This window comes from Canis lupus, chromosome 15, assembly GCF_011100685.1.
Source record: "Canis lupus familiaris isolate Mischka breed German Shepherd chromosome 15, alternate assembly UU_Cfam_GSD_1.0, whole genome shotgun sequence".
NCBI lineage: Eukaryota > Metazoa > Chordata > Mammalia > Carnivora > Canidae > Canis > Canis lupus.
This window is the reverse complement of record NC_049236.1, coordinates 1,634,285-1,655,007: the sequence shown is the minus strand read 5'-3', so window position 1 is coordinate 1,655,007 and position 20,723 is coordinate 1,634,285. Positions and strand designations below refer to the sequence as shown.

Genomic DNA, 20,723 nt, shown 5'->3' with positions numbered 1-20,723 from the left:
GCAGCGACTCAGCCACAACTTCAGGCTCCCCTTGTCATTCTAGTTCTCTTGCTCTTTCCACCTCGTCTGCAGCTACGTCCTCCACTCAAGTCGTGAACCTCTAACGTCTCAAAAAACGACTCTCCGCAAGAGAAACGAGGTGTGCCTGTATTTTTATTGGAGGGGATAATTTTCACAAAGGAATAGCCTTCCCGGGAACCTCAGTGGTTTCCCAGGAACAGAAATTTCCCGCCCTTGTTTTCAGAATAGCCATTCTGATTGTTGGCCAAGACCCAGAGCCGGGATTGGGTCCCTCCCTGCTCCCCAGCCCAACCATCAATCCTGCTCCCACACCAGCCAGCATCTTCCCTCCTGCTGCCCCAGAGGAAGTGTCCCCTTCTCAACACTGCTTTGGCCCCACCTGCTCGAACCTTCTCCTGCACCCTGCCCCTTGCCAGAAGTCATGCCTCGAAGCACCAGGACCCCTTCGTTTAAACACTCACCTTCCACTCTTTCTAGTCCCTCTTCCCATTTTCTCTGCTTCCCTCCACAGCCAACCTCTTGGGATGGAGGTTTCCCTACTCGATGCCCCCACTCTTCATCTCAGCCCATGCCACTGGGATTCGGCCCTGACCCAAACAGCTCCCATCAAGGCCACCAGAGACCCCCCCCGGTGGCCACCTCCCAGGGACACTACCTGTCCTCACCTTCCCGGGCCTCTGAGCAGCACTCAGCACAGCTGACCACCCCCTCCTTAAACACCGTCTCCTCTTGGCTTCTAGGACCTCTCACTCTGCTGGGTGTCCTGCTCCTCTGGCTTTTCCTTCTCAAACTCATTGCACCTTTGTCTTGATCAGCCTCCAACTGCTGGTGGATCCCGGGCTGGGTCCTGGATGTTCTTTCCTTTTCTCTCATTCTATCTCCCCAGGGGACCTTCTTAGGGGACCCACTCCTTAAGTAGCATCCATGCATTGACAAATACATATCCCAGTGTGTGTTTCCAGCTCGGGCCTGGCCTCTGAATGCCAGGCTCACCTGTCGGGACTGCCAAACACCCCCCTGAACACCCGGATGTGTGACTGGCGTCTCGAAATTACCATGTCTACCAAGTCTTGATCTCCCTCCCCCAAACCTCCTTCTCACTCCTCAGCCCTCCCTGCGCATCTCAGTCAATGATACCACCATCCATCCACTGTCCCTCGAGCCGGAAGCAGGGTGGTCTTTTTTGATTCCAAGCTTCTCTTTCTCACCCTCCATACTTAATGCACCGGAAGGCCTACAGCCACATTCCCCATCGCAGGCACTGGATGTCTCACGTGGACTCTGCAGTAGCCTGCCCTTCTGTGCCCCACTCCTACCCCCTCCCAAAGTCCAGGTCACATTCCTTAGGAGAGATGGGGCAACAGGATTTGGGGAGGAGGAGAAAGAGAACAAGGCCCAGTGTGGGCACATGTGATGGGGCTCGACATTTGACTCCCCAGCCCTCTGGGGCCACACTCAGAGCTGCCCATCCACACTTATTATTTGAGAGAGAAGTCTGAGAATGAGGAGAGTCTAGGAAGAAGGCAGGGCCCCAGCAGCCTGGACTCATCTGGGCCCCCCAGGGTCCCCCAGGGCCACTTCTCTCCAGCCCCTAAGACACAGGGGGTCTGCTCAGCCTGGGAGCTGGCATCCCGAGAGCCAGCCCTTTTTGGCATCACATGTTTCATCTTGACCTTTAATGGTTGCAGGACAGGTGAGCAAGCAAATGACCTTGGCTGCCCAACCCAGACGCTGGCCCCATCACTGACACCATCTGACTTTCCCTGCCCTGGATCAAGCCTGACTCCAGGTGCCCAGCCTGGTTCAGCCCTGACTCTTGTCCTTGCTCCTTCCTGAGACCCAGAGCCTTGATCCTACTCACAGGTTCAAAAAAAAGCTGCTGAGACCAGGGACGTGCAGTCTCACCTACAGTCTCCTGACCAGGCTGGAGGGAGATTCCTTCATTTAATAAACATGCTCTAGCACTGCCGTATGTGCCAGGCACCTTTCTCAGTGTCAGGGATACGGCAATGACTAAAATACAACTCCTGCCTTCTCACAGAGCTTGCATTCTGGTGGAGGAAATAGAAACAAACTAGTAGATACATGGGAAAAAAATAAAACAGGGAAGGGGAATAAGAAATGCCAGAAAAGGGTACAAGTGGGTAGGTAGTCTGGGGAGGCTTCACTGAAGGGTAACTAAAAGAAGTGAGGGAGCCATGAGACTCCTGAGAAAAGTGCTCCAGGCACAGGGCACAACAAGTGCAAAGGCCCTGAGGCAGAAGCATGTCCGACAAACAACAAAGAGGCCACTAGCTGTAGGTGAGAGAGCAGGGGTAGAGTGGCAGCCAGTGGCCAAGGAGGAGCTGAGGCCAGCACACACAGGCCACTCGAGGGCTGTGGAGGGTGCAGGACAGCACTGACAGGGTCTGTTGACATTAAACAGGAAACAAGATCCCAATGGTTGCTGGGTTGAGAACACAGTGTGGTGGGAAAGGGGGGAAGCAGGCGATTATAGGAGGACACTGTGATAATCCAGGTGAGAAATGGCAGTGGCTTGACCCAGGAGGTGAGGGAAACAAATAGGAAGATTCTGGATATGGTTTCAAAGGCTGAGTTGACAAGATTCACTAATGGACACGAGACACAGCAGTCTGGGGCTGAACATCTGGAAAAATACGGTTGCCTGTGCAGAATCTGAACAAGTGACTTTGCTTCTCTCTTTCAAAAGACACTCCTTCCACCCCTGGTCACTTACACGACTTCCAGAAGGACATTCAGCAAGTGTGCAGTGATGGACATAGTTTCTCTACCCATACACCACAACCTGCACATTACCAACTCTGCAGTGGTATGCATTTTTCATTCCATTGTGGATTTTTAGAGTGGTTTACTGGATGAGATTTTGCTTACATCTTATCCCCAAAGCTTCAACTTATCACTATTTATTTGATTCAAAATTTAATCAATTTGTTCCTCAACACATATTACAGAGATAACAAATATTATAATTTTTTTTAGAGATAACAAATATTGCCAAAAACATAATTCAACATCGTCCTTAATCTGGAGTTCACAGGTCGGTGGGGCTAGGCAAGGCAGAAATTCGGAACTTTAGGATGAAAAATAATGATACACTTGTAGGCCCCAAAGTCCAAGAAGAAATGGGTTTCTGAAAAATTACTGAGAAAGAGAATCACCTTTAATTTTTTTTAAATGAAAACATATTCTCTCCAAGCGACTATTTCATAAGCACACACACACATGCACACACACACACAGAAGCTTTAAAAAATAGGAGTGCACCATAAAACGTGCTGCGTACGCCGCATGATCTCTCAGAATTGAATAAAATAAATTCAGCTATTAGAAATGAAAATACATGAGATAGAAAAGCACATATGTTCAAAATAAAACTCTCTCAAATGGAGCAACATTGGATTAAGTCGACTTTTAAAATAAATTCTGACAATTGTACCAAGAACCTGATGAGTAACCGTGGTCCTCAGCATCTGCGTGTGTTGTTCTAAGGATGAGTTCACCGGGCGCAGTGGACATTACACAGATGGCCGGAGACCTGACACAATGCCCCGGCGAGAGGTCCAGCTGGACATATGAGTCTGGGAGTCATCAGCCTTCAGACAGTATATCGAGTCACCTTGGGAGTTTAGAGAGAGAAAAGGGGTGTCCTGGAGACCGAGCCCTAGGAACCCTAATGTTTAGAAATAAGGAGATGATGGGAAATCACCAAAGACGATGAGAAAGCACCACTGGCAAAGGAAGAAGACCAACAAAGATGGTGCTCTGGAAACCAAAGGGTTACAAGGAAGGGGGAAGGAGGAGGGATCCACTGTGTCGAATGCTGCCAGCAGGTTAGGGAGGAGCAGAAGTGAGAACTGACCACAGAATTCTACAGGGTGGACGGCACCATTGAGCTTGATAAGAGTAGTTCTGAGGCGTGAGGAGCCCAAAGGCCCACCTGGAATGGACTCAGAGAGAATGGGAGGAGAGACAGGAAGGTGAGCGAGGGTAGTTAACAGCTTCTAGAGTTTTTCCTTAAAGGGCAGCAGAAAAATCTGGAGATGTAGGCCCTTCAGTCAAAGGAGTGTTTTTAGGGTGGGAAACTTTGAGTTTGGATATGCTGAACTGAATGGGCCAGGAGGGGGGTAACGGCGGCAGTGAGGGGTTGGGGTACACTGGGTAGGTGAGGATGGATGGGACCCAGCACCGTCCGACAGGAGCCCAGCTGCTTTCAGCTCAGCAGCTGAGTGATGCAGTTGGCAGGGTCTGGGACAGAGTCCTGCTGAAAGCCTGAAGGGCTCAGGGGACAGCCCTGGGGAACCCCGCGTCCATGAGTCACCCGATGGACCTCACTGGCCCACCCAGAGCGGAGCTGCTGTTCCCCTGCCCTGGATTCCAGTTCCGAGCTGAGGCTGGGCTCCCCTCTAAACACTGCCCCCTCCCCCAATCCCTTGCTCCCTGCCCATGGCCAGCTGTCTGCATCCCCACCCTGGCTGGGCCTGGCATCCCTGGCTCTTGTGTCTGAGCTCATCATTCCCTGCAGACCTGAGCACCAACCTCCCCAACCCTCAAGGCTCGAATGACCACTTTCTGCAGCCGGGTGGTTCTTACTCATTCCAGTCTCTCCTTCTTCCACACCAGCCCTTGGGGCTAAGCTCCCAGCTTTCCTTGCAACAAGTGAACTTGAGTTAGGACAATATAGGCATTACCCTCAATGAACAATATAACTTTGTATGTGTGAAAACAACATTCCCTAACAAAGGAGCCCTTCTAAAACAACCAGGGCAAATGCATAGGTGCTGGGTGAGAGCGCCAACACATTCCTGATGGGCACTCCCAGAGCCTGGCTGGAAAATGCAGGCTTTGTTTGGGTGTGGAAGTGATGGGGAATGAAGGGAGGGGGCTGTGTGCCAGGAAATGAATGCAATAAATGGGGACTGATGCAGAGTGTGCACAAAGCAAGGGCCCAGGACCCAAGTCAAGAGGGGTCCTGGAATGAACTTTAGGGCCAATGTTATTCCAGAAGGAACATGGAGAACTAGGGAGTGTGGGGGCAGCTGGGAGGTTAGTTAAAAGAGAGGGTTGAGTACCGCCTCTGAAGGCCAGAGAGGACTTGGCAGTGGGCAGAGCTCAGCCGGGCACAGAGGGTGACGTACAGCAGGGGCAGGTCAGACAGCAGGTCCAGGAAGACCAGCCTGTGTTTTAACTGGATTCTGGGGCTCAGGCCACCATAGGAAGCCCTGGGGCTGAAGAACCACAATCAAAGACACTCAATGGCTCCCACATGGGAGTCTGGAGAGAGGGAGACCAGAGACAGGGCACAGGGAATAAGGGAGATCACACCCGAGCCATGAACCACTTCGTGTGGACACCAGAATTTGTGGGCTCACTGGAAGGTGGGGATCAGGAGCAAAGGCACCCAAAATGATGCTAAGGTTTTGAGCATGAAGGTCTGGGTACACCATCTGAGGTCTGGACATAGAAGAAGATTCTGTTGGCCGCTTGGTTAGCATGATGCTGAAATCGAGGGGACCAGGAAGCCTCAGAAGCAAGGGGATATAGATGGAGACCCAGATTTAGCGTTGCTGGCGCAGGGACAAGGTTTGAAGAAGAGAGAGGTGATGTTGATGAGAGAGAACTCTCAAGGCCAAAAGAAATCAGTCCGACTGACCAGGTACGTGTGTCACCATTACACCCAGCGACCGAGCTACCGTCCCTCTCCACCTGCCCCAGTGTCACCCATCTTTGCAGGCCGAGCCCCACCTTGTCCGGGAAGCCCCTTGTGGCTGTCCAGCCCCAGAGGTCCTCACCCGCTGGGAGCATCTCAACACTAGCAGCCCAACCTCAGCACCGGGCCTCTGATGGCAAGTGAAACAATCTCCAAGCACCTTGAGGGCAGACCTGCGGTTTACCCCCTTGACTCTGGGTGTCTTCTGGCACAGAGCACCCAGAAGGCATTGAATAAATGGCTCCTGCTTGATGGATTGATTACTTGATTGATTGCTGGGTTGGAGGTCAGGACGAAAGGTAGCGAGACTAGTGAGTAGCTTGACTAGTGACAAAAAGACGCATGAGCGTGGGGCTCATGGCATCTACTGCTTGTGTCTGGCTTCTCGATTTATGGCTATGAATGAGATCTACACGGATCAACAAGGGGACATCTCAACAATACTGTTGAGTAAAAACAAGTTGCAGACATATGTTAAATCCACCAGAATAGTCAGCGCTGTCTACAAAATATCTCTGTGCCCCGCCCATGTGCACCTCTCAACCCAAATATCTGGCCCCCCATGTGCACAGTAGGACCAGTAGGCCTGCAGTCTTCCACTCTCACTGGGGTTGGTGAGGCTGCAGGGCTTGCCCTGGCCAGTATAATGGAAGTAGAAACTTCTGGGTGGAAGCTATATGAGCCGTTGCACAACTGACAATTTTTCATCTTTCTCAGTCTCTGTCGCCTTAGATCTCTTAGTGACTCCTAGGAACAGGAGCCGACTGCAGACCCTTGCCAAACGTGTCCTGGAGTGCTATGCCTGCTTGCTGTGTTAAAAAAAAAAGAAGAAAGAAAAAAGGAGTAAATGAGTCTAAGACAAAGAGGCCTCAGATGGGTGTGCTTGAAGGGTATATTCAATTCTGGGTGGGGGACACCCTCAGCGGTTTGAGGGGGATAAGGGGTTTCGTGGTTGGTTGACTGGATGGTCGCATTCTTGGCCCCATCCATGAAAGGTTGGCGGTGCCTCTAGTTACGTGACAACCAAACATAATTCTCCTCCAAGTTTCCAAGCACTCCTGGTGACAGATACCAGCCCCCAGGTGACCACGACTAGAGAGGGGTCGTCAGAAGCTGGGGTGGGAGGTGCAGCAGGAGCCCAGATGGGACAGCTGGGCTGCAGGAGAAGAGAATCTGATGGGTGACATTACACGGCCCTGAAGTGTTCCAACTGGCAATGGCAAGCAGAGATTCTGGAACAGAGCAGGTGGGACTGACTAAGCGGCAACCTGGGCGGGACAGTGGGGCGGCAGGTGTGTGTGTGTGTATGTGCGCGAGCACAACGCCCAGGCCGTAGGAAGAGAAGGGGACTCAGGTGTAACCTTTGGCATTGCAGCTGAAGGCAGACCATGAGGCAGAGCTTCTAGCAGGTGCCTGGAGCTGTGAACTCTCGGGGGGGCGGGGGTAGAGGCTCCTGCCAGCTTCCCTGCCCCCACTCAGGCCTCCTGGGGAAACCAGGGCAGCAGAGGGCCGCCTGGGGGACCCGATCTCAGTCTGCAGGCAGCGGCTTCTCAGGGAAGAAGCAAACCTCTTCCTGCACACCAGCTATCTCTCAGCAGCCCCTCGGGGCCTCACAGACAGTTCTGGAAGCACGAGGAGAGGACGCAAGTTGCTGTGACCAGACGCATCAATCCTTGGACGAAGTCTTAGGGGGCCTCTTACGTAGCCAGTGATGTGAGAACACGGAGACACAAGAGGGCGCTCCGTTCAAATAGCAGGAGACAAACTGGTCCTTCTCCAGTTGGAAAGAGGGTATTTCGAAAAACCTTTGGTCTAGTGGTTCTCAATGGAGCCGCTACTGGAACTCCCCTGTAGGGGATGCTTCTCCCCTAGACGGTGGTATCCCCACCATTGCATTTTTTTTTGCCATTCTGACTCCCTCCCACATCACTGTGACAACCCAACTCCCCAAGTTTTGTTGCCAAACGCCCCCGCTCCTGAGAGCCCAAGCTCCTCACTGCCCCCAGAAGATGCCCTCTGGTGGCTCTGGGGAGCTTGGCCACCTCTGCTGTCCCCAACTAACAGAGGAACTCAGCACCTCCCGCTTTGACCTTGTGAGTCAGGCACCCGCAGGCGCTAGAGGATGGCAGGCCCCCCCCAGTGACACCCCATGTTGGCTGGTGCTCACGAGGACTATCCTCCACGGGAGGGAGGTTTCCCCTCATGCTATCGTCCCTTGGGACCGGGTAGGATGAGGGCTGCATTGATCACACTGGGGACACAGACACAGGACCCTGAGACAGACACCACAGGCTCTGCTTACAGACACCCACATCTCAGGGAGCAAACACGTGGTCACACAGAACACAGCTTGCACAAAACTTCCACAAAGCAAGTCCGAAACAAGGCACCCTGCTGAAGCCCAGAGGGCCCCCCAGAGTGAGGTGTCAGATGTTCAGATCATTAGGTTTTCAAAGATAAGTGCCAACGGTAAAAATCCAGGGATGATATTCCAAATAGTTACCAACGAGCCTGGGACCGGTGTAGACAGCTGGAGTGGGCAGCGCGTTCATCATGAGCCCTGCAGACAGCCTGTGGGCAGGGCCCGAGTCCCCTGTGGGCCACCAGGCACGTCCACACGGCCGCTTGGGCAGGACAGAGGTGATTCTTTGGGAAACGTGCACCAAGGTAGGTGGCAGTCCGGACAGGACCGAGGGGACGCACTATCCGCCCCAATGCAGCGACTAGAAACCCGTGGCCAACGTCTGAGGCAAGGAGAGGCTGAAGAAAGACCCAGACTGCTGCAGGCCTCAGCTTCCCATCCCCTGCCAGGGAGCCCGGTGCTCCGAACACAGATGGCCTGCGAGTCCCACGAAGGTGGCATCTGCCGGAAAGCACCTGCGGGCCCTGCCCGGGGAGGCGCTGCCCGCCTCGGCGCAGACGGGACTGGCTCTCACTCCACAGGAAGCAGAAGCAAACATTGCAAACCAAACATGATTCTTACCCTCCTTCGAAGATTTTGATCCTCGCTGGCTCCCCTCTTTTGGAGGCAGGAGCATCCTCCTCCGGCTTGCCTCGCTTCTCTTCTTCCTTCTGCACTCTAGCTAGATCTTTCTGGCCTTCCGAGGAAACCAGCGAAGGGAGGTGAACCTGGCCCACCGCAGGAACGACAAAATCACTGCTGTTAAACGGGAGCAATGGGACGGCGCCCTCGATGGCATTGCATGCTTACTCTCCGCTGTGCCTGGCTCACGTACACTTCCCTCTACCCTGTGAAGAGGGGCTAGAAGCTGCGGTTTGCGGAAGGAAGGAAATGGACCCCCGGACAGGTGAAGACCCTCCTGCAAGGCCACCTGGTTAGCTGTGTCGAAATGGGGGCTCCCACCAGGACTTTCTCCTGGGAGGACCAGGCCTTCCCACAAAAGCTTTGTTTGCTTTCCCTTTCACACTAGCCTAGAACCTTCCGGGGACAGGTCCTCATCTTGGGTGTCCTCGGTCACACCAGCACCCAAAGCAGAGCCTGCCTCAGAGAAGCTAGCGTGAGTGATGTTGCGCACATAAATGAAGACTCTACCCCGGAGATTAACTGCTCCAATTCTGTCTTATAGATCAGGAAATCAAGGTCACTCTGCAAGTGAAGGGCACTGCCTGGAGCAGAGTGCGGGTCTCCTGAGGGCCCTGACCAAGGCTGTGCGTCTCACTGATGGCCACGCACCTGGACGGGGGTGTGCAGGCTCTGGCTGGTAGTCTAAGGGAACCCATGCTCTACAGAGCTATGGGCCTCAGTGGTGAGAGCTGGCTCAGGAGAGCTGGCTCATGCTGCCATCTAGACCCTCTGATGGCAGCAGCAAGTGGGCCCACCTTTGAATAGGGAGCTGTGATGCAGGGCTGGGGGCTGGGGCCAACAGTGCCCAGAGTGAGATTCTCATCCTACATCCTACTTCACACCACTGCCAATTAAGGTCACGTTTACAGCCAGAGGGAGAAAGCAACCACGTCTCCCGGTGCAGAGATAATCTAAACCACCGGTTCCTGTGCCAGCCGTCATGCCTGTCCCTATGCAGGTGGGTTGAGCTGAGCAGAAAGGTAGCTGGTTGGGAATCAGGGGATCTGATTCTTAGCACCACATAGGCCACCACTGCGTGCTGAGCCACCCTTGGGTGGATTGTTTCTCTCTCTGGGATTAGTTAATCTCTGAGGGGATTTAGATTATCTTGAAGATCCATTCCAGGGCCAACATCTATGACTCAGTGCCCTCCCACCCCACTCACACAGTTTCTTCAGAATTGGAGATGAGGAGTGCAAACCAAGTGAGGCCACGGATTGCTGCCTTGGCAGGAGGCAATGGACTTTGTGCAATGCCCATGGATTTCCAGAGCATGCTGTTTTTACTATCTCATCTGGGCCATCTGTGGAATGACCAAGGGGCCTTCCATAGGCTGATGGATGACTTCTCTCTCACCACCAGCTGTAATGTCTGGGCAAAGCTAGATGAGGCTGGTTTGGGCAGCAACACACTACTCTATCAGGAAACGCTGTTGGAACTGAGTGGGGGGCAGGGTGGGGGACCAGGAATCCATGTTGGCTTTTAAAGACAATAATATGATTGTCTTTGAATTGTAAAAATGATTATTGAGTGCCAGCGTGCCAAGCACTATTCTAAACACACTTTGTATATTTTAACTCAGTTATCTTCACAGCCCTGTGAGCTATTTTTAATATCTCCAGTTTATAGATGAGGAAACCAAGGCACAGATGGAAGAGGTAACTGGCCCAAGGTCACACTGCTAGTAAGTGAGGTAGTGGGATTCAAATCGGGGTAATTTGGCACTGGAGTCCTAGTTTTCAATCTGTTTGCAGTATGTGGTTGTCAAAAATGATCCCCAAGGAGAAAAAAAAAGCAGGAGAAATTGAGGAATGTAATGTGGCTTCAAAGTGATGTTTGTAATAAGCTTCGGTTTCTTCAGGCCTTATATATTTTTTTAAAGATTTTATTTATTTATTCATAGAGACACACACACACACAGAGAGAGAGAGAGAGAGAGAGAGAGGCAGAGACACAGGCAGAGGGAGAAGTAGGCCCCATGCAACAAGCCTGATGTGGGACTCGATCCCGGGTCTCCAGGATCACACCCCGGGCTGCAGGCAGCGCTAAACCGCTGCGCAACTGGGGCTGCCCTCTTCAGGCCTTATATATGGGAAAAAACTACCTGTGACCCAACTCAATCCTGATAGAGTAGCCTAGAACTACATGAAGACAGTTTGGAAGATTTTTAAAATGCTAAGATAGCCTAAAGGGCCTTTTCAGAGCTACTAACAAACAATGGAAGCTACAAGATGACAAACTCAGTAAAGAACTTTTTAAAGGCACTGCCCAAAGATGGGTTGTGTTGTACCAAGAGGTAGTGAGCTCCCCATCACTGGAGATATGCAAGCAGAGGCCAGAGATAGAGGCATGAATGTGGGAAGGCATAAAGCCATGGGCCATGCAGTTATGTTAAGGCACTGGATTGGTGCACTTCTGGTAGGAAACAGGCCAGTGAATCAAATGAATTATTCCAAGGAAAAGTTTGTAGGTTTCAGCTCATTTTATGAAAGCAGTATTTTATTTTATTTTGAAAGCAGTATTTTAAACAAAAGATTCCCCAACTTGATTAAGCTAAATTAACTCTTCCTTTTTTAAAAATGGCCTTTTAGTGTATAGTCATTAAAACAGAGAGGCAGTCCAGATCATTTGAAAGGGCTTCGAGGCGAGGTCTAGGTTTGAATCCGGGCTCTGCCATTTATTAACTGCGCACCCGTGTACAGGCTACCTAACATCTCTGTGAATTGGCCTTCTCCTCCATAAAATGGTGATATAGTACCCTTTCAAGGTGGTTGTGAGGATGAAAGTAAAGTTCCACACTACTTGGCCCACAGCAGGGGCACAAGAAGTCATAAGTGTGAATATAATTACAACAGTATCGTGGGCATCACCAGTAGGACACAATGGAGAGCACATTGGTCATGATGTTTACAGCAAAAGTGGACATCTCGTCTAGGGATGCCTGTAGACTGACAAGGATATTCAGAGAACATATGTGGGAAATGATCCTGTGAAGAGTCAGCTGAGCCAAGGACAAATTCTGAGCACAAAAGGCACTCGGTGATAAAAGGGAGGAAACGAATATAGGAGGTGCCCCTGAACACAGCTTTGTTCATGTATCTGAGATATGAATTTAGTTTAGTGGATTTATGCCTGATTTGATCAAAGTGTCTGGTCTGAAAACACATTGTTGAACATTTAAAAATCTGCAGTCACTTTTACGGTTTTCTTTCCTCAAATAATTGCAAGAAGAAAAATCAATCATCTGGAGTCAGACAGGTCTAAGTTCAAATTCTCGGTGTGCCCGTTACCTGCTGTGTGACCTTGACATCTCTCACCCTCTGACCCTTGGGTCTCTCCTCTATAAATGGGAGATGGTACTGCTGCCTTGCAGGTAGGGACAAGCACTTAATGGATTTGGCACAGTACTTGGCACACTGAGGGTACTCAAGCAACAAGCTCAACTCTTACTCCACAAACACCAAGTCGGCATAACATTGCATGGCCTGGATGCCCAGGCCAGCCTTCTCAGGGTACGGGGGTGTCATGTATCTGAAGCAAAGCTGGAATGATCAAATTTCAAACTTCCTGAACTTGCAGGGGTCAGTTACTCTATGGCTCCCAGAGCAGCCTCGGGCTAGAGGCCCTGGAGGGTGCATGTGACAAGCCCTCAGTCAGGGCCAGGTGTTCCCACACAGCACAGATGGGTCAGGCTGTGAGTGCTCTTACCCCTACTGGTGATGAGGAACATGGCAGTCGAGCTCTGTGGGCTATCCCACTCATAGGAGGGAAAGAGTGGGTATTTTGGGAGCTTCTTGTGTCACATTCTAGAAACTCGGGTACGAGAAGATTTTGAGTGGTACGAGAGAATGGAAATAGTGGGTGTGGAGAATAAGAAAAGCAAGAAAAGGCTAACAGAACTTGTGGGGTGGCATAAAATTCTGAAATTGCTGCAGGCTTTCCTATCAGCCAAATTTTCCTACACAGTCTTTTGGAGAGTTTTTTTTTCATGGCTCAGATGGCGTCTTTGATTTTATGATAGCAGCTAACGGGGATGCAGGATCACCTCAAAGCTCACTTTACTGAGATGTATCTAGTCTAGTGATGTGAGGAACACACCGACAAAGAAACCCAATAAATACATTTTTCCTTCTGAGGTGGCCAGTCACAGTGGACGGAGAGGAAATCTGCACAGTCATCTGGCTCTAGTTACGTAAACGGACCCTGAGGGGGACGTGGCCTTAAAAGCTCAGCAGAGGCTTGCCAAATCAGCGGGAAGAACAAGGCTGACTTACCTCTGTCATGCGTGGCTTGCGGGAGCTGGATGGCACAAGCCTTCCTGTCTCAGGATGCGGAGCTGTGGCCATGGTGTATGTTTCTTTGCTCACCTTCTGCTTAGACCTCAGGAGGGACAAAGCAGCTTTAGTGGAAACCCCCGGAAGGTTGGGGTTGTACAAACTTATGCACCAACCAGCGTAAACAGAGGACCTCCTATCTGCATGCTGGATGTGATTTGGCTTAATGTAGTTTAAATAGCACCAACTGACATTAGTGGTCGTGTGAAGGCTGGGGAACTGCAGTACCTTCTTTGAGTCCGTACCTTCTTGCGGCTTGGCTGGTCTTGGGGACGTTTCTGACAGAGGCAGCGAGCTGGAAGGTGCCAGTGGAGGGAGGTCAGGTTGTTCCTTGGAATCTTCTTTCTTCACACTCAGTGGGGGCAGCCCTCTCCGGTGAGGCTTACCAGATGGCTGGGCGTATTCCTTCAAAGCCTCTGAGCCTGGGGCCGTCACATGGGGCAGTGAGGAGTGAGGAAGGGGAGTCATTTCCTTGGGGTCCGATGGATCTGAGGATAGGCTGGACACCATTTCCAGCTCCCTCCTGCCCTGGCCCTGGCTGCCCAAGTGGGATTTCTCTGGCCTCTTGCCATCCTCCGTGCTGGTCAGCACCACACTGCACGGCTTTACCAGCTCGAGTTTTTCATCTGCCTTGGAAGCCTCCTCTTCCTTCACCCTTTTTTGCTGCTGGGTCTCCATGGTGAGTTCAAGGCTGCCAGCTGGTGAAAGGACGCGTTTGCTCCCCCCCACCGTTGAAGAGCTCCCCTCCAGGCTCAAGACACTCTCCGATGATAGGGAAGTGCCTTTTCTTTCAGGAAATGTCACAGGCACTCTCAAGTATGGAGTCGGGAAACCTCTGCTCTGCTCTTCACTTACCCTGGCCAATCCAGGCCCAGCCTCGTACACATCTGTCCCACACACAGTCGTCCCTTTGCATGGGGGCTCCTCGTACTTAGGAAGAGTCACAGTTGCTGAGCTGCCTTGGGACTGGGTGACCAGGATCTGGGAGAGGGTGGTGTACATGGCACTCCCATAGGATGGCATGTTGGTCTGAATGCGGACGGGCACAACCAGGGACACCATGGTGTCTGGACAGGCAGGCAGGGTCAGCGGAGGGGCTGAGGTGGGTGCCGAGCAGCTGGCTGGGGGAGCCACAGGGGGAAGTGGGATGTCACTGCTGTACTCTGTGCTGGGGGAGAGGCCGGTGGTTCCTGTCGCCAGCGGGGCTACGCTGGTTTTGATCTGGGGCAGATGGCTTTCCACATCGCCAGGGAGCGGAAGTGGGAATTGGGATTGCAGAGGCAGGAAAAATCCAGAAGAGAGCGCCGACGAGGCAGGGTACGGCACAGGGAGAAATGAAGGGGGCTGCCGGAAGGGGATGCTGGCTGGGTGAGGCATGAGCTGGGGGAGGTGGAGCTGGCCTGGGTGCAGAACCGTAGGCTGGAGAGGAAGTGGCGGGGCTTGAAATAGGGTAGGGGGAAGCGGGGGCATGGAGTACGGTGCAGAGAGGAGGCTGGACATGGCCTGGGTGGAGAAGAATTCTGAAGACTGTCCTGGCTCATGCTGCAAGAGGTGCTGGAAGGAGAAAAGAGAGACGGGTGGGGGCAGGTACGGCTTCTCGTGCAAGGGGAGCTGGGCAATGGGGTGATGGAACACCTGCAGGGCTTCTGTGTAGGGCGGAGTGGACCCCAGTGGGGGTCTGTCCTGCACCTGGCTCTTGCCTCCCGGGTGCCCGCTGTGCGAGGTGGCCGCTGAGGAAATCTGGGGCAACGAGCTCTTGGTGGAAGGCTTACTGCATGAGGGCTTTGGTTCCTCGCTCTCCTGTCTTCCCTTGGGGGTGCCCTCCGGCTCGGTCTCTGGAGGCCTGCTCAGAGAGGCCTGTCTCACCAAAAAGCACTTCCTTCTCTCTGGCGGGGCGGCCGGGGTGGCCGGGGCTGCTGGAGCCGCCGGGGCTGGCCCGGAAGGGCCTGTCAAGGACAAGCTGCCGTAGTCGAATGATTTGCTGCGTGTCTCGGTCATATGGGCAGAATGGGAAATGTTGGGGCTCTGCTCTGAGGCTGACCTCCGCATCTCTCGGGCATGCGGGTGGTGGCTGGGGACGGTCAGCATGTGGGTGCCCAAGGGTTTGGGGCGTGGGTCAGACGAGAGCCCGGGGGCCTCAGCTTTTCCGTGGTCATCCCTCTCGAAGGAGGCAGAGCGGCTGGACCCGCTCAGAGAGACACTGCTCTCCTGGCTAGGGCTGCGAGACAGGGGTGCAGAAGACTCAAAGCTGGACTCCCCCGACGACTGGGCCATCTCCGCCAGGCGCAGCCTCTTCTTCTTGGGCGGCAGCTTCTCGGCCGGGAGCTGGGCAAGTGTCTGGCTGCGCTGGGGCCACTGGAATTCCTCCGTCTTCTCGGGTTCCTTAGGGGGCGGCTCGGGCTCCGTGTCTGGCCGGTCGGGCTCCTCAGTCACCAGGATCTCGGGGACCTGAATGTTGGGCTGGCGGACCAGCCTGGGCTGTAGGGAGTGGGCCGAGCGTCCGTGCGGGGCGGGTGGGGGAGAGGAGAATGGGCCCGGGGGCTTGTCTTCCCCTTCCAAGCCACTGGGCTGCTCCAGAGAGTCGGACTTCTCGAAGGAGCTGGTGTGCTGGATGACAGAAATTTCTTTGGATATGGTTCTCCTCTCCTTCCCAGACTCTAGACCAGACCCTGGCTTGGGAGTCCTTGGCTGGAAGCCCGTGGGTCCCTCCAGGGAGGGCACTGACTTACTCGGTTCTGCTGGTGACTTGGTGGACTCCAGGGGAAGGTTCCGAGCAGCCTCGGACGGTCCGGGGCCGCCAAACTGACTTTTGGTGGACTCAAAGGCAGGTGGCTCCTCCTCATCCCCAAGGCTCTTCTCTTTCCTCCTCTTCCTCAGCGGAGTGAGCTCCAAGGTGGTCCCCAGTTTATAATGCATCATCTGGGGCCAGGGCTCGTGCTCGGCCTGACTCTTTTCGGCTTCTGGGGACGTGTGAGCACCCGCAGGGATGGGCTTCGTGATCTGAAGCTCCGAGCAGTAGTACTTCCTATGGGCCTCGTAGTTGTCCCGTTTCTTGTACCGAGCACCACATATGTTACATTCATAGATCACCCCTTTCGTTTTCAAACCCTTCTTGGTCTTTTTGGTGAGTTCGCTTTCCTTGGTTTCTGGCTCGTCTGAGGCTTTGGAGGCCGCGTCTTTGCTACTGGGCCCCGGCTCCTCGGAACTGTACTCCCCTCCCAAAGGTAGTTCGATGGCCGGCTGGCGCTTGAGCATCCGGGGGTGGGAGGTAAACACGTGACTGCTGCGGCTCAGGGCTTCAGAGTCGGTGATGTGGTCGTCGAAGGAGTAGCTACCTCGGAAGGTGTGGTGGGGGGTACTGAGGGTGCAGGTGGCAGAAGGCATTGAGTGGCTTCTCAGCAGAGGCACAGGGGGGGTGGTGCTGGGCGGGTGCTGGAGGCTCAGCAGTGATTGTTCGGGCTTGCTTGTCTTGTCGCCGTGGGACGACAGGGGCTCCCGGTAGAGGCTGGATTTGGGGGACTCCATGCTGCTGCGCCTGGACAGCGAGCTCCTCCTTGGCTTCACGCTGTCGATCTCGCTGGTGTCCACCACGGCCTCGTTGATGGTGATGAGCTTGGTGATGTGCTCAATGACCTGCGTCCGGGGCACAGACAAAGGCACCAGGCTGGGCTTGTCTTCGGAGGACAGGGGCAGGAGGGGCTGGGTGGAGGTGGCCGTCAGCATGGCCGTCCGCTGCCCGATCCGCCCGCACTTGCCAAAGATGATCTCGGCGTAGGACCTGGCGTTGGTGTTCGGGGGGCTGACCTGCTGCTCGGCGCTCTCAGAGCGGGAGAAATACCCAGATTCTGTGCTCCCTTTGCTGCCCGGGCTCAGAAACGCCTGCTCGTCCATCACCTTCTTCCTCTCACTCAGGCGGAGGGCCAGCTTCTGCTTTATGGTGTGGGTGTCTTCGGGTTTCTGGCTCAGGGGGTGTTCGGATGAGGGTTCCGTGAATGGAGCGGGGTCCTCGAGCGACGGGGCCGAGCTGGACTGGGACAGGGAGCAGCGATCGTGGCTGGAGCCCTGGCTCCCGGAGCTGTACAATCCGCTGGACAGGAGCGGGTGCTTGGGCCTGGGGGAGAGCTCTGCGGGGTGGGCGGACGCGGTGCCTGTTTCGTCCTCCGAGTCTGTGCTTTCCCCCTCGGTGGGCTCCTCGAACTCCTCCCCGGGGATCCTCTCCATCTCCAGCCCCGGGGGGTACATCTCGCCACCCACTCCCGAGGCCAGGCCGGCCTTGATGCGGTGAGCATGGGACTTCCTGTGCTTGTACAGGTTACTCTTGGTCTTGAAGGAGAAGCCGCAGGGGCCGCAGGGGTAGGGCCGCTCGCCCGTGTGCGAGCGGATATGCTTCTGGAGCACGCTGGGCTTGGCGCAGGGCCGGCTGCAGTACTGGCATATGTACTTGCCCGGCTTCTGCGGTTTCCTCTCCTTCTTGTGCGCCTCTTCTGGGGGCTTCAGGGACACCTGGGAGGGACGGGGCACGAAGACTTTGGGGATGCCAGGCAGGTCCTCGGGGGGGATGATGGAAGCATGGGAGGGGAGGAGCTGGCTTGGTGGATGGAGCCCAGGGGTCACGAAGGAGCTTGAGGGTCCGGGTCTCATGGGGTCCACCAGCTGCCACGTGGACCCCTCCAGGAGATGCTCCGGTTTGCCAGGCGACATGAATGCTGGTGTCAGAGGGTGCTGCGGAAGCTGCGAGATGGGGACGGAGGTGTCAATGGAGGACCTCTTGGAGGGCTTCTGCTGCTGGCCGGTTTTCTCCTGAGAGCCTTCCCTAAGAACCGACGGGGGGCCCGGGAAGGGCTGCGGGGCTAGGAGCTCTTGGAGGGGGCCCTCTTGGGTGGCGGCTGTGCTGCTGCCTGGGTATGGGGTGCTGGACGCAACGCTGGCCTGCACGGCCTCTCCTTTGGTCAGCCGCTTCCGGGGACTTCCCTCAGCCTTCTTGGTGCCCTTGACACTTTGTTCAGGATCCATGACCTCCACAGAGACTTCAGATGCTATTCAGGGAGGGTTGGGGCAGGCTGCATTTATGAATAATCCAAGTGTCCCAAGGAGGCGTCTGGCTTTGGCCACATTGGTCAAGAGTTACGGAAACCAAACCCAAGATGGGCTTTGGGAGGTGGTTTTTTTTTTTTTTTTTTTTTTTTTTTTTTTTGCAAGTGTCACTGGCTGCGAGTGGACTCAGAGCAGGTCATCGGGGCCCAAACTATTCACATTGGTGAGGCATGGCCCTCTACTTTGAAGACAGAAAACGCACCGGCACTTTCTGCCTGAATGTCTGTCGTGGAAACGTCATGAAGGACGTCGATGTCGCCATCATACTGTTTCAGTTGGCAGTGGCAAGTGGCCACCCACGAGTCCCCTGTGTGCTATGCGAACGGTTGGAGGCTAGAGACATCTGTATGCACGGCCCAATCATCCCTGGTCCCGGCTCTCAAGAAGCCACGCTGGAGCCTTGGGCAGCTCTGTCAGGTCCCTTCTCCCCTTTGGTCCCGGGATGGAGAACAGCGGCCGCCGAGGGAAATTCACGCTCTTCTACTTGATGAAAGCACACACGCAGACACACACACACACACACACACACACACACACACACAAGAGAAGAGAGAGTTACTGCGATTTGTCCATGACCCGTGCAACTCAGACTCTGTGACACACAGTGATGTCCCTGGAAGATTAACCAGGGAGACTCGACCGAAAGTCACAGCCCCCCACTCTCTGCACCTGATCATGGCCCGAACCTCCCTCACCTGCATTCACAGGGGTGTTGGGTGCCCAGAGTGCCACCTGCGGTTCTGAGGACTGTGGCTGTGTGGGGTGGTAGGAGTGGAAGGGGAGGGGAAGGCTCTGGAAACTGCAGGACACTTGGGGATGGGAGGCCTCAGCTCTGCCCTGAGGTAGGTTCAGCTCCCGAAGGCTCAGTTGCCCAATCTATACAATGGGGTAACATCAAGTCCTGCCTCAACTGTGCCTTGGGGCTTCAATGGAATCCAGCAGGACAATGGCCATGGATGTCACTGGACAGATGTGGGCTGGTCCTACAGCTGGTGCAGGAGGAGGTGCGGAGGTGTTATTCAGGGATGAGCTTTCCAAGGGATAGATTATTTTCAGGTGACTCTTCTTCTTTCTCTGGCCCTGGGCTCTGAAGGTAGCCATGAGGGGCACCATTCATGGTTTTATTCTCCTTGCTAACCCAAGCCCATGTTTCATGGAAAAGCTAAAACCACCACCCCAGCCTGTGCAAACTCACAGTCTAACACAGCCGTGGCTACTCTGCCAAACAAGAGCTGGGAGGATCATTCTGGAAGGTTCCTCCAGCTTTTCCTGGCAGCCAAAGAGGAGAGGGAGATGTGGTCCATCACAGAGCCCTTAGAGCCAGAGAGGAGGAAATATCTAAGTTCTTTGCAGGAAGCAAAGTATTGCTTGCAGAGAACCTTTTCATGTGGCACTTCACACGGGGCAGTCAATGGTGCACGAGGTCACCCACGTCTTCAAATGACAGTCCTCCAGCAAATGCAGCGACTGACTTTTGTCGACAGAAGGTCAGAACTCGGCTATTCTTTGAGCAAGTCAAAGGCCTCCTTTAACGCAGGCAGAGAAGGCATCCTCACAAAGCAGGCCAAGGGTGGGGAAGGCTGAGGAATCTCATTCCCCGTATTCCTGTCCGTAGGGTGGACACCAGATCATATTATCTGAACTGGGGCACTTTTGAGAGTGAAAGAGGCAGTACTAATAATTATGGAAGAGCAAAAGGAATAAACCAGGGCTGTCCCAGGCAAGCTGGAACAAATGGTTTCCTTACAATGAATATTTACCTTGTGACCCAAACCAGGCACAAGTGCTGTCTCTGGGCGTCTGGTGAAAACTTTTCATCTTTGCTCTGGGGACTTAAATTACACCCCGGCCTCCTAGGGGATTCTTAGAGATGGAGTGTCTCATCTAATCCCCTCACTTGACAGATGAGGAGGTTGAAGCTAGAAGGATGATGTGATTTTCCCTCAAACTTCCACTGTGATGGTGGCATGGTCAGACCACCCAGTGCGTCCCGACCCCTGGCCAGGGCGCATCCCCTGCCTCAATGAAGAGATGTCCTCTAGGCCTTCTGTGGCTCAATGGGTGCTGCAGTCTGCAGCTCCATGTTCTACCAAAGCACTGGCTTGGCCCCAAGGGGCATGGCCGTATCCCTGGAAAGCATCTGCAGGTGTCTAGAGGCGTGACAGCAAAGGAGGCCTTTCAACTTACATTCTAGACTTGCTGTGACTTCTGGACAGGAGAAATGGGGGTCCCAGCTAAGGTTGAAGAGACCATGATGGTGGCATCACCCCCAGGCCTTGCTAAGGTGGGACAAGGCAGGGGTCATTCGCAGTGCAGGGAGAGAACTGTTCTCTGGGCTGGTCCAGAACTCCTGGTGGGGGCCCTTGGGTGCCATGTATGAATAATAAGGGGTTTACTGTACTTACAGTTTCTATTGACCCTTTCATTCAAGGATCTCAAAGCACCCCCCAAATTCTAGCTA

The 20,723-nt window shown here is 54.0% G+C and overlaps 1 protein-coding gene across 6 annotated transcripts in view; it reads right to left on the bottom strand.

Annotated features, from left to right (window-relative positions):
* HIVEP3 (HIVEP zinc finger 3) overlaps nucleotides 1-20,723 on the bottom strand; it is a 459,199-nt gene that overhangs the window by 42,009 nt on the left and 396,467 nt on the right. For all 6 annotated transcript variants that reach the window (XM_038557696.1, XM_038557695.1, XM_038557699.1 and 3 more), the window contains 2 exons: nucleotides 13,109-18,742; nucleotides 8,733-8,878 (listed from right to left, as the gene is read on the bottom strand). In XM_038557696.1, the coding sequence (XP_038413624.1) occupies nucleotides 8,733-8,878; nucleotides 13,109-18,181 (5,219 nt within the window). In that variant the 5' untranslated portion in view covers nucleotides 18,182-18,742. The remainder of the gene's footprint in view (nucleotides 1-8,732; nucleotides 8,879-13,108; nucleotides 18,743-20,723) is intronic.